Below are 15,108 nucleotides of genomic sequence, written 5' to 3' on the forward strand. Positions count from 1 at the left end.
CCTAACCCTAACCCTAACCCTAACCCTAACCCTAACCCTAACCCTAACCCTAACCCTAACCCTAACCCTAACCCTAACCCTAACCCTAACCCTAAACTTTTTATAGGTTAGAGGCATATTTATATCTTTTATATACTCTACTTTTTCTAGGGATATAGTAAAAAGGTTTTCTTCCCTAATTATATTAAGTATTATTAGCTCTGTAGTAGTGTTTAGTTATTTTTTTTATCTAGAATCTTTATAATTTTTCTAGCCCTACTTCTTTCTCTAAGAGTAGTTTACTACTTTATAGCCTAATTTGCTGTAGATAAAATATAGATTTTTTTTTTAGTATTATTTTTTTTCTTTCTTAAAAAGTATTATATTAAGATTTATTAGTTAAGGTCTGTAGGAATTACTATATCCCTAATTTCTTAGTTAAAATTATTATCTAATATTAGCACGGTTTCCTCTAGTCCTACTAGATTAATAAAAATATAGTACTTAGTATTTATTATACTAGTACTAATAATAATCTTTTCTTCTTACCCGCAGGTCTTAGAATTAGTTATTAATTTATACTACTTGCTTAACTATTTCTTTAATAATCTTAAGTCTATTTATAATAGCTATTTTCTTAAGGATTTCTTACTTAAGTCCTTTTTTAAATTACTTAATAAAGGCCTTGTTATCCTAAGATATGCGCGATTATAACTACGCGAACTTAAATATATAATAAAATATATTACCTGTCTGCCTTAGTTATCTTATCTCGCGTTTAATATTTTAAGTAGTATTAATATTACTAAAAGTATTTTCTAAGTACCTCTTAAAGATATTATAGTCTATAAAGATTTTCTTAGTATTATTAGTTATATTATCTATATTAGTAGTTTAGTATTCCCTTATAAAGGGTTTAAATTATTTATAAGCTGCCCTAGTAAGATAAGTAAAAATAAAAAGAACTTTATCTCCTTATCCTGCAAACTTATTCTTATTAATATTAAGATAAGTATTTATCTAGGTCTGCTAGTACCTAAGCTTAGATTAAGTATTATTAAAAAGCTTAGGGATTTTAAGCTTTATAATCTTTATAGTAAGTTTATTACTAAGTTTAAAAACCTGCTCCTAAAGCTATTTAATTATTCCTTAGGCTTTACTAGTAAGAGTAGTATTATACTAATTAAGATTATTAGTTAAGCTATTAATAGTTATAACTTAATTATTTAGCTGCTCCTGTATAATATAAATAATAAATTAAAGTTATTTTATATTAGTAGAGGGTTAGTTAGCTTGCTAGTTTTTTCTAGAAGCTATAGTAATAGTTATTTTAAATTAAGATAAGATACTTATATTAACTAGTAATTAATATATTATAAAAGGGTAGACCTCTTTATATCTTCCTAACCCTAGTAACCTCTTATAAGCTTGTAATACTTAACTTAACTTACTTAATCCCTTCTCTAAATAATTTTATATCTAACTAGTATAAAGACTAGTTATAGTTAGGGTTAAGCTTAGTTAAAGTAAGCAAGGCCAAGTATTCTATATATAAAATACTTATAAAGTAGTTTATACAAGTATGTTACTATTTTAAAAATAACTCTAAGATAATAATTTATAATTAATTATAAAGAATAAGTAAGACTAGATATAGTAGTAATAAGTGTCCTTAAATATCCTTTATCCTAATTACTATCCTAACTATTAACTCTTGTAATAGTCCTTATAGTAGTTCTTGGTGATTACCTTCCTAACTATTATACCTTATAGTAGTTCCTATAATAGTCTTATATAACCCGCGGCTCTTCTTAGCTTCTTCCTACTTACCTAGTAGCTTTCTACTAAGGTACGCTAGACTATTATCCTAGGGCGATAATTATTATCCCGTAACTACTATCCCTGCCTAATAGCAGTCCTTTTTTTAATAGTAGTCTTTTATAGACTACTATCCTCCCCTAGCAGCAGTCCTCTATAGATTACTATTTTTCTAGGGTTCTTATCTTTCCTAGACTACTATCCTCCTGCAACCGCGGTCCTGACTAACCTGCTGTCTTTTCCTCCCAGCTATCCTAACCAGAATAGCTATCCCTGTTTCTGCCTTGCGACCCCGCCTTGCTAGGTTCTTAACACTTATATCTGCCTAAGGCATTATTTAAGTATCTATATTAAAGCCTAAGGCAGGGGAGTAGCTTAATTAGGACTAGGCTACCTGTCCTTTACATGCTAAGCTAAACCTTAATAAAATTTTGCCCTTACCCTAAGCCCTACTCTATCTTCTTCCCTATTAGAAAATTTCGAACTATTTTACAATATTATTATTCTTTAAACCCTAAGGATTCTAAATATATAAAAAATATTAGATATTCAGGATTTTAGGGGGTGGTATTGTAAAAAGTTGATACCTCCCCCCTTGCCAAGACTTTTTTTTAGTGAATACCTCCCTCTCCTATCATGCCGGAATATAGTTAGATTTTATGTATCTATTTCTGCCTAAGGTATTATTCAGGTATCTCTATTAAACCCTAAGATAAAAAAGTAGCTTAATTCGGACTAGACTACCCGTAATTAGCCTGCCAAGCCAAACCCTAACAAAAATTTCCCCTTACCCTAAGCCCTATAATATCTCCTTCCCTATTAGAATATTTCGAAATATATTAAAATATTATTATTCTTTGAACCCTAAGCATTCCAAATATATAAAAAAAATTAGGAAATATTAAATATTCATGATTTTTAGGGGGGGGCATGGAAATCTCATGCCCCCCCCCCCCCTGCCAAGACTTTTTTTTGCTGATGCCCCCCCCCGGGCATGGGCCGGAATATAGTTAGACGTTGCGATGACCTCTGAATTTTGACAGATGTCAGCTTAAGACACAGTAATTGAAAAACGGGTAATGTCGCGATTATCAACGCTTGAAATTCGTGGAAGATGGTTCAGGTCGCCAAGGGGTTATTCCAGGGGCGGTCGCGGCAGTATCCCAGGATACTGCCGCGATCCTGCCGCGACACCGCCTGGAATAAAGTAACTCTACGAGCAACTAGGTAGCAGGGACAAACTTTGAGCGGTGCCACCATTTCTCTCCGACGGTCCATTTGAGGGATAAGAGCTTGGCTTCTGTATTTGGTGCCATCTTCGTACTAACCCCGGATGTAGAAGAAGGCAAGAAAATTCGATCATCAGGATTGGCGAGATGGGGATAGGGAGGGAGAGGAATGCTGGCGGAGTATTACCCCGTATCCGGCTGAAAGGGTTTGGATAGACGATTGGCGATAACAGGTGGACTCAAAGCGCTAATAGAGAAAGACAACCAGGTAGTCCTACAAGAAAGACCTAGGGTTACTGGGGAGATGGACGCGAATAAAGAACAAGTCGCTTAATCTGCCCCAAAAAGAGCGGGCGGAGCCTAGTCGTAACAGAAATGGTCACGGTAGGCGGTATATGTAGCGGGAAAGAGCGTTGTGGAAAGGATGTTGAATGTTTCTTGGTCTTGGTTTTGGATCTCAAGGGAATTAAAGGCGAGCTGTGGGCTGAAGCGTCGCTGAGGTCTGGAAAAGGCGGGGAGGCAAGGGCGCGAGGGTGGGAAACCCTCGTCCAGAGATACCAGGTGGGCCTTTGAGAGTAATGGGTTTGAAGCTTCCTCGCTGAGGGCATATGTCTTTGTGTACTGGAGAACGAAGGGGCAAGCTGAGATTTTTCTATAAACCAAGGATATTATCCAAGTGCGTCTTCGAGCGACTATTAGACCTACCGCATGAAACCGACTCAAGTGCTTTGTGAAATTCTGACACTGATAGGGAAACCCATCAGCGGCTATATCCGCGGTTCCCATCAGCCACTGTGGCGTTGATGGCTGATACATACCGAGGCATACAACATACTTGGAGAGAGGGGGGAAGGTGGGCGCTTTTTGGTGGGCGCTTCGGGCGGCTCGCAAGGTCCGTTACCGGAACAACAGAAATACGTGCCAAAAGCTAGGGCGAGGGAAAACCGCCAGAAATGCAGTATGCAGCAAATCGTGACTGTTCCACGAAGTTGTTTGATCCTCACACATCATTGTTGCAAACATAATGATAATTTCAACGGCAAACAGCAAACTGCGACAAAAAATGCTTTATAATATTTATATAAATATCAGGATCTTCCTTTCAGGACATTAAAAACTAGCTGGACCAGTTATCAGGCACTTTTAAGGCCCCTATAACTCCCACCCCTACCCTCTATAGCCTGTTGTCCACGATAAGCGGTAACTATCAGAAAAGGCAAGCATTAATAGTAATATTAAGAGATTTAAGCCCTTCCAAGTAATCTTGGCTTGCTAATAATCAAGTAATAATATCAGAAATCTCGCTTTATTCTATAACCACTATATCGCGGCAGGTAAGCCTAACTTAAGATATTTTAAATCGGCTCTGCCTTGTAGATCCTCCAGTTGTCTGCAGGCCACTTATAGTAAGCCTAATACCAGAATCTGTAATTATCCTAAGGAAGTGTTTGACAGACAGATTTAGGCATAAAATAATCCCCCAAGGGCTTAAGATATATTATTTTCATGGTTCTAAACACATTATGCTTACTCCTGGCGTATAGTCGCGCATCCGTACCTTCGACTCCCTATCCGCTGATAAGATACCCGAAACAGCGTACTATGACTCAAGTACTCTGTCCGATGCCGCCCTCGATGACCTTTAGGCGGAGCTATCTCTCGACCTTTTGGTTGAATTTTGTATGGTACTGGCGCACTGCAGCCATGTTGCCAATCCCAAGGACCACCACCACCAAACCTCGAAATATGGAGGCCCCGATGCTAGTCTCCTTCTAAAGTGACTTGAAGGGCTGCCGCGAAGGATCGAACTAACAATGCCCGAGTTAACGGCCACAGCCGCCAAAATCCAGATCAGGCCCAAACATACCTTGATACCCTCCGTCTGGTCAAGCACCACCGCCCGCTCCCCAAATGCAATCCACGTGCTCGGCAGATCCAGTTGGCCCGCAAAGCGCGCCTCAAACGCCTTCTGGGCCTGCCGGACCGCACCAATCGACACCCTCCCCCGCAGGGTGATTGTAAACACGAAGTCATACCGCGGGCCGCCGCGCAGGCCGCCAAAGTACGCACCAAGGTCAAACTCAACCTTGGCGGGCACGTTGACGACCAGCTTCCGAATCTCGCCGGACGCATGCTCCTCGAGGATCTGCGTGAGTTGAGAGACTGTTTCCGCGGGCGCCGCCTGGCTATTATTAAATGCGACGAAATATACCGCGACGAAGGCATTGGTCTCGGACCTGTGCTGCACTTGCAATGCGTTACTGCTCACGTCAACACCAGGCAGCGCGACCTCCTCCTCCGTGACAAACATGGGTAGGACGGCGCTGAAGTCTGAGAAATTCGCTGCGTCAGGTCCGACTTTTTGAGATACCCATTCCGACGTGAAGACTTGCGCCAGGTGCTCGGGCGACTTGAAGTAGAGCTCTGTGATGTCGTCGCTGAGCGCCCAGGGGGAATGGGCGTTGGGCACTTCGTTGTCCGGGTAGGGATGATACGCCGCGTCGACAAAATGGGTCTGGAAGTATTTCCTGGAAGTTCGGTCAGGTTAGGAACGGATACTAGCTATGGATCTAATAGTGCTAGGATGTGGTTGGAAAGGGGTGGGGGGTTACGTGGGTGTCTCTGCGGACGTGGGCGCCGTGCTTATGGCACCGTGTTTTTGGTAGTGGTAGTCGAAGAATTCCTGCCTGGTGAGGCCGGCCTTGCGCCGGAGTGCGACAAGTTGTTTGATGTAGGGCATATCTGCGTTGGATGTCTAACCCTTCAGGGTTGTAATAAAGACAGAAGTGCTTAACAGTGGCTTCCCTTTTCTTCAAATATGAGTGATGTGGGGTAGGTACCTTCAAGCCATGGGCGAGAGCTAAGTACCCCTTCCACCGTGGAGTGGCCCCCTCGGTTTGTGTTCCGTTCGAAACAAACGCGGGGTGCCTGCCCACTTGTGACCTGGAGTGCCTCAACCACACGTAAACACCCTTGCACGCAGAGGATGTCTTCGAAGGACTCGTTCGGGAAGTGGAGGGTCAAGGTTTGACCATACAAATACCAACTGCCGAGGAAATTAACCGTGCCTTGAGTGCTTTCAGTGAGCTCACGAAAGGCACCCTATCCACCACGCTTCCCTTCGGATGCGGAACCCATTCGGAACCTGGACGCAACTGGAACGCCGAGGCCGAGGGAAAGTGGGCTACAGGCCTGGCCCTATAAGCTGTTGTGGAACGGACTAGCGCACACCTTCTGTGGGGTGTGGGCTGCGGCGTTGGAGGTGGGGTGGATTGCGGTGGGGTTGTTCCACGCAGACCGGGCAACTCGGAGACTTGGGTGATGATTGTCTGAGGCGTGGGCGCTGGTTGGGCTGGTGCACGTTCACGGCTCCGGAGAAACCTGCCAGTCGACTTGCTGGATAACGTTAATACTTGCTGGATAACGTTAATGGTACCTGGGTTGACACCACCAGCCATGCAACAAGCGACCATCTGCCGGATAGCTATGCGACGAGGGCAAGGTCCGGCCTAGAAATCATACATCCCACGGCTGTAAGGATTTTCATTGGCTCAAACTGTAAAACAGCTCTGCTACAAGCAATGCAGCCATTATTCTATGTACAAGTTACCGCAACGGGTGCTGAATGGCAAGCTTCCCCAATCCCTGTCCAGCACCACCCAAAGCCCGCAGTCGCTCCAGAGCCTCTTCAGCCGTCCCGTTGAAGACATCAACGACAGGCAACTCAAAGCCCGTGCCATAATTCGCCACAGCCCACTGCAACGCTTCCCACGCCCTTTTCGCGTCGTCCTTCCGCGCAGGAATCGTAATCAGACCAGGTGCCCCCGCGACATGGATCGTCACGTCGGAGTTGGTCGTCGCAAATGGCATTCTGAAGCGTGGATCTCGCTGGACGACAACAGATACGAGTTGTGCATCATCCTTATCATTATCATCGCCCGTAACGCAGCGAGCGAGAAGCTCTGCGGAGCTTGGATCCGTCAGGCTGCCCACCGCGTCGAACCCACACCTCAAATTACCCCATTGACCATCCTGGAGGGCTGTGGCGATCTCAGAGATAACGGTGAGAGACCTGTAGTCGAAGCAGCGCGTGGCGCCGAGACGCAGGAGGAGCGGGTGGTTCTTCGGCGACGCCGTCACGAGGATCGGGTGGACGCCGCTCGCCCGCGCAAGCTGCAAAGCAGAGAGCCCGACGCTGCTTGAGGCTCCCCATATTAGAAGCGGTTGCGCCTGCGACTGCTTCGCGGCTCGGAGGTCGCCTGGGAGCGGATACTTGAGGATGTTATAGAGCGCATCGCACGCCGTCATCACCACGACGCTCAGACACGCGGCATGGTGCTGCGGGAGGTTGGCGGGGACCGAGAACGCCATGTCCTCCGGACAGGCTAGGTACTGCTGGTGCGCGCCGTACTTTGCAGGCCGCCCGACCCCGGTGGGAGTGTACCCGGCGACGACTTCTCCGAGGCGAAAGCTGGATCCTGAAGGGGTCTTGATGACTTTGCCGCAGAAGTCGTATCCGAGGACGGAGGGGTAGATGCCTAGGAGCGTGGCATGCTTGACGTCTGCGGGATTTGCGCCGGAGTAGAGTGTTTCGATGAGGAGCTCGTCATCACTGGGAACTGGGATTTCTTGCTCCGGGAGGATTTCGAAGTCGACGTTTTCAGTGACATATAAGGCTGTGTTTGGCAAGAAGGCCATGGTGGATGGGGTTGAAGCTAAAAGAAGAATTAGGAGGCCTGGAAGAGCGGGCAACGAGGGGTATGGTATGAGGTCCTGATGGGCGCAGCACAACCGGAAGTCTACGCATTATAACCAAGGCAAGCGCAAGATTAGGAGGTGCGCAAAGAGTGATGGGTCACTGCGTCCGTGGATCTCCGGTCCAGCGGGGTGACAACATGCTCCACTAGGTACGGCAAATAGTCTTCCTTTCAAGCCGAGGGGTGTGCAGTGTGCTAGCCTTCACTCAACACGAAAGAAAGTAGGATCCGCCACTGCATTACCTATTCTGATGGGTGGTCCCAACATCACTACGTAGATAATTCCTTGTACCAGGCTATCGCAGTAAAGCGCCGTTTTCAATAATAGTTTTACTTGAGGGTCTGGGATCGGGTAGACAATAATCTTTCTTTGCTGCAATCAGACTTGGATCCTCATGAATCACAGGATGTTTAGTTCAACAAAATTGTTATATCCACCTCCAAAATGAACAAAGTGCTTTCCTTCATTAACAACCTGAAAAGACCCCCGCAGCGGTTCAAGGTCAACAAGTCGCATATCATGACCCGCAACCTTCAAGACAGCACTTTCCCCTGCCTCAAAAATCATCCCAGTCGGCCATAAGAATATCTCCAGCTCAATAGTCCTTCCCACAGGGACAGGCTCGTCGCCAGCATGAGATAGAGTCCCCCACCACGGCTTGGAAAGTTCCGGCGCCAGAGCTCGCCTCGACGCCCGAAGCATACCCTCCGGACCCAGATACTTAAGAACGCTCACGGACGGAACATCCTCAGCGGAAGACACCCCGAGATCCGATAACGGCTGGTTGATATTTTGCAGGACGTTGCCGTGCACGTCCATTTTGCGTAGCATGACGTAGACATCGAGGTCATTTTGCTTCTCGGCAGAGAGCGTGAGGACGGCTTTACTGGGGCCGGCTACGATAGTCTTCTCGGGAAAGGTGTACGTGAAGAGCAATTCATTGTCAGCGTTGTCCGTGTTCATGGTTGGGGCGTCTGCCTGGTACGAGAGTATGGGTCGTTCGTTGCTCTGCTGCGACTGTGCGGTGGGCGTCATGCTCTGATCGGAGTTGAGGTGCAGCTTTAGCGGTTTCGAGCTCGGAGTCGCCCACGGGAATCGCATGAGCGAGTACGTCTCGTGAGGCAGGTTGAAGCCCAGAACCGCGAGACGAACTGGAGGCGTCCGTTCCCAGCCGTTCTGGATGTCCTTGAGATAGAAATCGAAGAACCGACAGAGATCCTCGGTGCGCTCCTTGCTGTACAGATCATGCCATTCTTGCGATGTATGGGTGGCGAACCTGTCGTTTGTTAGCTGGGATTCCATTTCGAGTAAAGCATGAAGCTTACAAGGCTACTATACGTACCACTTCTTATCATGGGCAATCTCTTCGAACGCCCGAAACGCGCCGAGCGTGTGCAGATTCGTCGAGTAGCTCCCCAGGATATAAGCGGGAACGCGAATCTTGCTGAAATCAGCCCGCTTGTCGTCCCAGTATGCATTTCTGTTGGGATGCGTCGCAAGCATAGCAGCCGTGTCTTCCTGTCTCTGGCGGCCTGACAACAAACGGATTAACCACCATCTCGTTCATGACACACTCATTGATAACTCACCAGGCAAGACCGATTGGATCAATCCGGAAAACGCAACGGCTGGAATGCCGCCTCTTGCTTGCGTCTCGCGCAGCACATCGGCTGCGCCTTCAAGCGGGGCGATGGCTGCAAGATGGGGTGGCTGCTCCGCAGCGATGAACCACTGCGCCATGGCAAGCCATGAGTTGCCGGCTAATGCAACGCGGCCGCTGCACCACGGCTGCGCGGCAATTTCCTCGATGAAATCGTGGCCGTCTTTGCCCTCGCCGGAGCCCCACCACCGCAGGTCGCCTTCCGAGTCTCCTGCGCCACGCGCATCAACGTTCACGATCGCATAGCCCCTGGGCACCCATTCCGCGGGATCGAGCCTGTCTCGTTTAGTAGGTCATACTGTATATTCTGCCCTTGTGATATGTTGGACACTGGGTCAACTCACCCTTCAAAAGACTCGTAGCCGGATTGGCTTGCCTTGGAAACACCGACTCGCAGCGCCGCGGCATCAAGATTCAGGGGCCCTGAGCCAGTCTTGCCGTAAGGGCTCCACATGACGATGGCGGGGACCGCCGCACCAGTAGCAGGGCGGAAGACATCTGCGCGAAGTTTCACGCCATCTCTCAGGGTAAAAACGTGATTATGCTCAAAGTGCGTCGCAGTTAAGAAGGCTCGCCTCCCCGGTTCTTTGACATGGCCAGCAGGGAAGAGTGTTGAAGAAGGAGGATCAACTGGCCCTGTGGGCCTGCAGGGATCGGTCTGAAGAATTGTGATGCTAGAATCAGAGGCCATGGTTTCGAGAGGATAGGAGCATCAAGTCTGGGGGGGAGGTATGTCCTTGTCACAGACTTTAATACGTAGGGAAGGACTCGGATTGCAAGACCGAACTCTACCTGTACCATCCGACTTCCACCTATCAATCCATCCAAGGCGCTGCATCATCCGAGGTATCCTCATCTGCAATATCCGCTCTTCCTTCCCGTGTTTCCCACCCCGCAAGCGACGCGGTGGGTCCTGCGGATCTTGCAGCGGGTGGTGCTTGAAGCCACCGTGACTAAGCGGCTCTTCAGGCGTTTATCGTCGACCATCTCCGAACCGACAAAACACTTCCAATGGGACCAGCCGGTTCAACTACGTCAACAGGAACTTCATCCGTAGCCCCGGAGGGCCGCCGAAATTCCAAATGGAAGCCCAGTGCTAAGACTAGCTATCCGGGCGGATCATTGCCAACAAATGTACCCTCAAAACAAACCTAGCTAGAATCCTTCCACACTCTCATCGACGCCGTAATCTCTTTCAGCGACGCAGCATAGGGTCTGAACTCGTCGATGCTCGCTATCTTAGGACATCTCAGGACATATGGAGGAAGCGGGAGTATCAGTGCCCGGACGACCACCCGATGTTACAGATTCCACTGTATTGTCAACAAATGAAGTATCGCTGCCAGTAAGCACGGTTTTGCTGGGAGATGATGTAGCTTAATTAAATCTTATCCGTATGCACAGTCACCGCATGGGTGAATAATGCTAGCCCCCTTAAGGCTACTGCCATATTAACCGGATAGATCCCGAACAACTCGCCACTGCTTACGTGTAGATAAGAATTTCAACTTTGTGTTTGTTATGGAAGAATAGACCTCTCTACTTCTTCCTAACCCTAGTAATCTTTTATAAGCTTATAATACTTAACTTAATCTATTTAATCCTTTCTTTAAATAGCTTCTTATCTAACTAGTATAAAAATTAGTTATAATTAAGATTAAGCTTAATTAAAGTAGGCAAGGCCAAGTATTTTATATATAAAATACTTATAAAGTAGTTTATATAAGTATATTATTATTTTAAAAGTAACTCTAAGATAATAATTTATATTAATTATAAAAAATAAGTAAGACTAGATATAATAATAATAAGTATTCTTAAATATTCCTTATATTATATATTTTCTAGTATACTACTTATAGTTCTTTTTTAGTCCCTAGTATATTATCTAGTATACTTTTTATAATATTCTTAAGAATATATTATATATAATTTATAACCTTCCTTAGCTTTTTTTTAATTACTTAATAACTTACTACTAGAGTATACCTATCTAGAGTAATAATTATTATCTTATAAACATTATTCTTCCCTAATAGTAATCCTTTCTTAATAGTAGTCCTTTTATAAATTATTATTTTCTTATAATTATAGTCTTAACTAACCTGCTATCCTTTTCCCCTAGCTATTCCTTCCTAGATAGCTATCCTTATTTCTATTTAATAACCCTGACTTGCTAGGTTCTTAACAGCTAGTAGTTTTTTATTATAAATATTATAATTTATTTCTAGTAATATAAACTTTCTTAAATAAAAAGTTATTAATTTTTTCTTATTATTAATCTTTATTTAAGTTATTACAGCCCTTAAAATATAGTTTAATATATCTATTTCTATTATTATAAATAAAATAGGATTATATTATTTTTAAACTAATAAATTAGTTAGCTTTTCCTTAACTTTCTTAAAAATTTATTATTACTTATTTATTTATTTATATAAAGTATCTTTTTTTAGTAATTTAAATAGGGGTTTTATATTATAGGCATACCCCCTAATATAATATTAGTAATAGTTTAGTAAGCTAATAAATTATTATAGTTTCTTAAGATTTTTAGGTATAGGTGATTCTTAAATTATTTTAATTTTTAATATTTCTGCTTAAATACTATTCTTAGTAATCTAGTACTTTAAGAACTCTATTCTTTTAATATAAAACTTATATTTCTTAAGCTTATACTTAAGATTTATTTTTTATAACTTTACTAATATTTCTTATATATCTAGTATATATTACTTAAAGGTTTCTAAGTAGATAATAATATTATTAATATATATATATATCTTAGTAAAACCTTCTAAAGGACTTCTTTAATATATTAGTAAAATAATACTAGTATATTAGTTAGCCTGAATAGTATAATCTAGTATTTATAAAAACCTAATAGTCTTCTCTTTTTCCCCCTCCTTAATCTTAATATAGTAGTATATATTAGTTATATTAAGTTTTATAAATTATTTTACTCCGTGTAGTTAGTCTTATTATTAATTAAGAGTAAAAAGTATAAATCCTTAATTATTATATTATTAAGTAATTAGTAATTTATATAAAGTTACTCTTCTCCTTTCTTTTCTAAGATAAATAGGATCCTATATTTTATTAAAAACTTTAACTTTTAGATAATCCTAATAGGTTCTTTAGTATTAATATATTCTTTTAATAATTTATTATATTTATTATTTAATAGGATTATTTATTAATAATCTAGTACTTTCCTTTTCTAAATAAGTATAGTATAGTTATAAGGCTTATATAGTAGTAGTACTAGGTTCTTAAGTTTCCTAAAAATATCTTAAAATTAATTATACTTTTTCAGGACTTTTTAAAATAGCTTAGTATTATTTATAACTACTACTAGCTACTAAGTATCCTCTTAATTTTTTTTATTTTTAATAATTTTATAATACTATTTTATTTTACTAGTAGCCTAACTAAGAATATTTATTAATTTTACTCTCTTTAATAATTACTTTATTACTATAATAATAGAAAAACTAGACTTTTTTTTAGGGTTATATAATTATCTCTAGGTATTAACTTTTTTTATAAGTTATTTAACTACTTACTTAATTTTATTTTAAATATATTACTAGCTACTAGCCTTAACTAGTACTTTCTTTTTTATTTATAAGTATTTTTTTTATTAGAGTATTTTTTTACTCTAGTTAATATCTAGATTATAATCCTTAAGCTATAGGATCTCTAATACTATATTATACTCGCCTAAAGGGGTTGTAATAAAACTTAGTTTATAATATTTCTTATATATTATTATAGGTAGTAATACTAATTTAATTATTATTTTAAGAATTCCTAGGTTCTTGCTATTTAATCTATTAATTAGTGTAAGTACTTTCTTTCTTATATTCAGTAATTTATAAAAGTTTATAAATTTAGGGTTTATAAAGTTACTATTTATTCCTAAGTTAATTATAATATTTACTAGCTATCTATTAACATAAATTAATAATTTAAGGTATTATCTTTATTATATTATTATTAAGAATCCTAGTAAAGTTAGTTTATTATTTTCCAGGGATTCTAGCTCCTAGTCAGGTACTTTACTACTTTATAATAATATTAGTACTATCCCTGGTTCCTTTTTCTTAGTATTATAATAGAGATATAGTATTTTATAATAATAGATCTATAACTTAAATATATAGTCTAGGTACCTTTTATATTTTTTATATAAATAACTTATTTAGTAGTATAAATATTTTATATTATTTTTTATATATCTAGGTATAACTAGGCTATACTTTATTAAATCCTTTAAGATATTATATAGTCAGGATAGAGGATATTTAAGAACGCTTATTACTACTATATCTAGTCTTACTTGTTCTTCGTAATTAATATAAATTATTATCTTAGAGTTACCTTTAGAATAGTAACACACTTATACGAACTACTCTACAAGTATTTTATATATAGGATACTTAGCCTTGCCTACTTTAACTAAGCTTAACCCCGACCATAACTAGTCTTTATACTAGTTAGATATAAAACTATTTAGAGAAAGGATTAAGTAAGTTAAGTTAAGTATTACGAGCTTACAAGAGGTTACCAGGGTTAGGAAGACGCAGAGAGGTCTGCCCTTCCGTAACAATACTACTATAAAGCTAATAATACTTAATATAACTAGGGAAGAAGATTTTTTTACTATATTACTAGAAAAAGCAGAGTATATAAAAAGTATAAGCATATCTCTAGCCTATAAAAAAGCTATAAGAATTATCTAGAAAATAAAAAAGCTAGTTAAGTATATACTATACTAAGCTAGAGAGTTAAAAATAAGAGGATACCTAAGTAACTTACTTTTAAACTAGAGTAAATAAAATAGATAAGCTCTTAATATTATAACTAATATAAAGCTAGAAGCTTATATATATATCTAAGCTAGAAAATATAATATTAATTATAGTAGTAAGGGCCGTGGGCTTATATATAAGTATTATATAAAAGAATATTAACTCTAATAAATTTTATAAAATAATTAAGTTAAGAGATTAAATAAGACTTATAAAAATAAATCTATTACTAAGCTAGTTTAAAGAAGGGAGCATAATAAATTCCTAGCTATTATATAAGATATTAATTTCCTTAATAAATAATTTAGTACTTAAGTAAAAGGCCCTTATCCTAGTAAGAAGAAACTTATTAAGTTACCTAAAACCCTAATTAAAAACCTTATTTAAGAAAGATTTAAAAATCCTTTTAAACTACTAGGTAATAAAAAAGGCCTAATTTTATAAAATAAAATTACTAAGAATATAGGAGAGTTAAAAATAAGTAAAAATAATAATAATAATTTTAATAATAAATTATATCTTAGTATTACTATATCTAGCTAATATACTAGGAAGTAATATATAAGGATTAAGTAAAATACAAGCAGGTATATAATAAGTACCTAAGATTTTATAAGATATACAGGCGAGATAACTAGAACTATTATAATAGCTTAAGGAATACTAGAAAAAGATAACTAAGTACCTTTAATTATAAGTATTACTATTATAAGTAGTATAATTATAAGTATTATATAAAATACCTAGAGTATAAATAATAACTATAAATAACCTGCTATAATTAGACATGCCTAGTACTATAATATAGTACCTTAAAAGAAATAGCAGGCTATAAGTTAATCATACTTAA

The 15,108-nt window shown here is 40.0% G+C and overlaps 3 protein-coding genes across 3 annotated transcripts; all 3 read right to left on the reverse strand.

Annotated features, from left to right (window-relative positions):
• Positions 1–4,798: 4,798 nt before the first annotated feature.
• Positions 4,799–5,766, reverse strand: BJY04DRAFT_211469 (EthD domain-containing protein; the record flags this gene model as incomplete). The annotated part of the gene is made up of 3 exons (XM_073714409.1): positions 4,799–4,834; positions 4,894–5,554; positions 5,639–5,766. The coding sequence occupies 3 exons, from the start codon at positions 5,764–5,766 to the stop codon at positions 4,799–4,801; spliced, it is 825 nt and encodes a 274-aa protein (XP_073564983.1).
• Positions 5,767–6,632: 866 nt separating this feature from the next.
• On the reverse strand, positions 6,633–7,993 carry BJY04DRAFT_232821 (zinc-binding alcohol dehydrogenase family protein; the record flags this gene model as incomplete). Its single annotated transcript, XM_073719815.1, has 1 exon — positions 6,633–7,993. Exon 1 carries the CDS (start codon positions 7,722–7,724, stop codon positions 6,633–6,635), a length of 1,092 nt encoding a protein of 363 aa, XP_073564984.1. The 5' UTR covers positions 7,725–7,993.
• Positions 7,994–8,183: 190 nt separating this feature from the next.
• BJY04DRAFT_232823 (alpha/beta-hydrolase) lies at positions 8,184–10,135 on the reverse strand (the record flags this gene model as incomplete). Its single annotated transcript, XM_073719816.1, has 4 exons — positions 8,184–9,060; positions 9,127–9,316; positions 9,374–9,720; positions 9,789–10,135. The coding sequence occupies 4 exons, from the start codon at positions 10,133–10,135 to the stop codon at positions 8,184–8,186; spliced, it is 1,761 nt and encodes a 586-aa protein (XP_073564985.1).
• Positions 10,136–15,108: the final 4,973 nt, after the last annotated feature.

The sequence above is a fragment of the Aspergillus karnatakaensis genome (assembly GCF_047715665.1).
Source record: "Aspergillus karnatakaensis strain CBS 102800 unplaced genomic scaffold BJY04scaffold_87, whole genome shotgun sequence".
NCBI classification, from domain to species: Eukaryota; Fungi; Ascomycota; class Eurotiomycetes; order Eurotiales; family Aspergillaceae; genus Aspergillus; species Aspergillus karnatakaensis.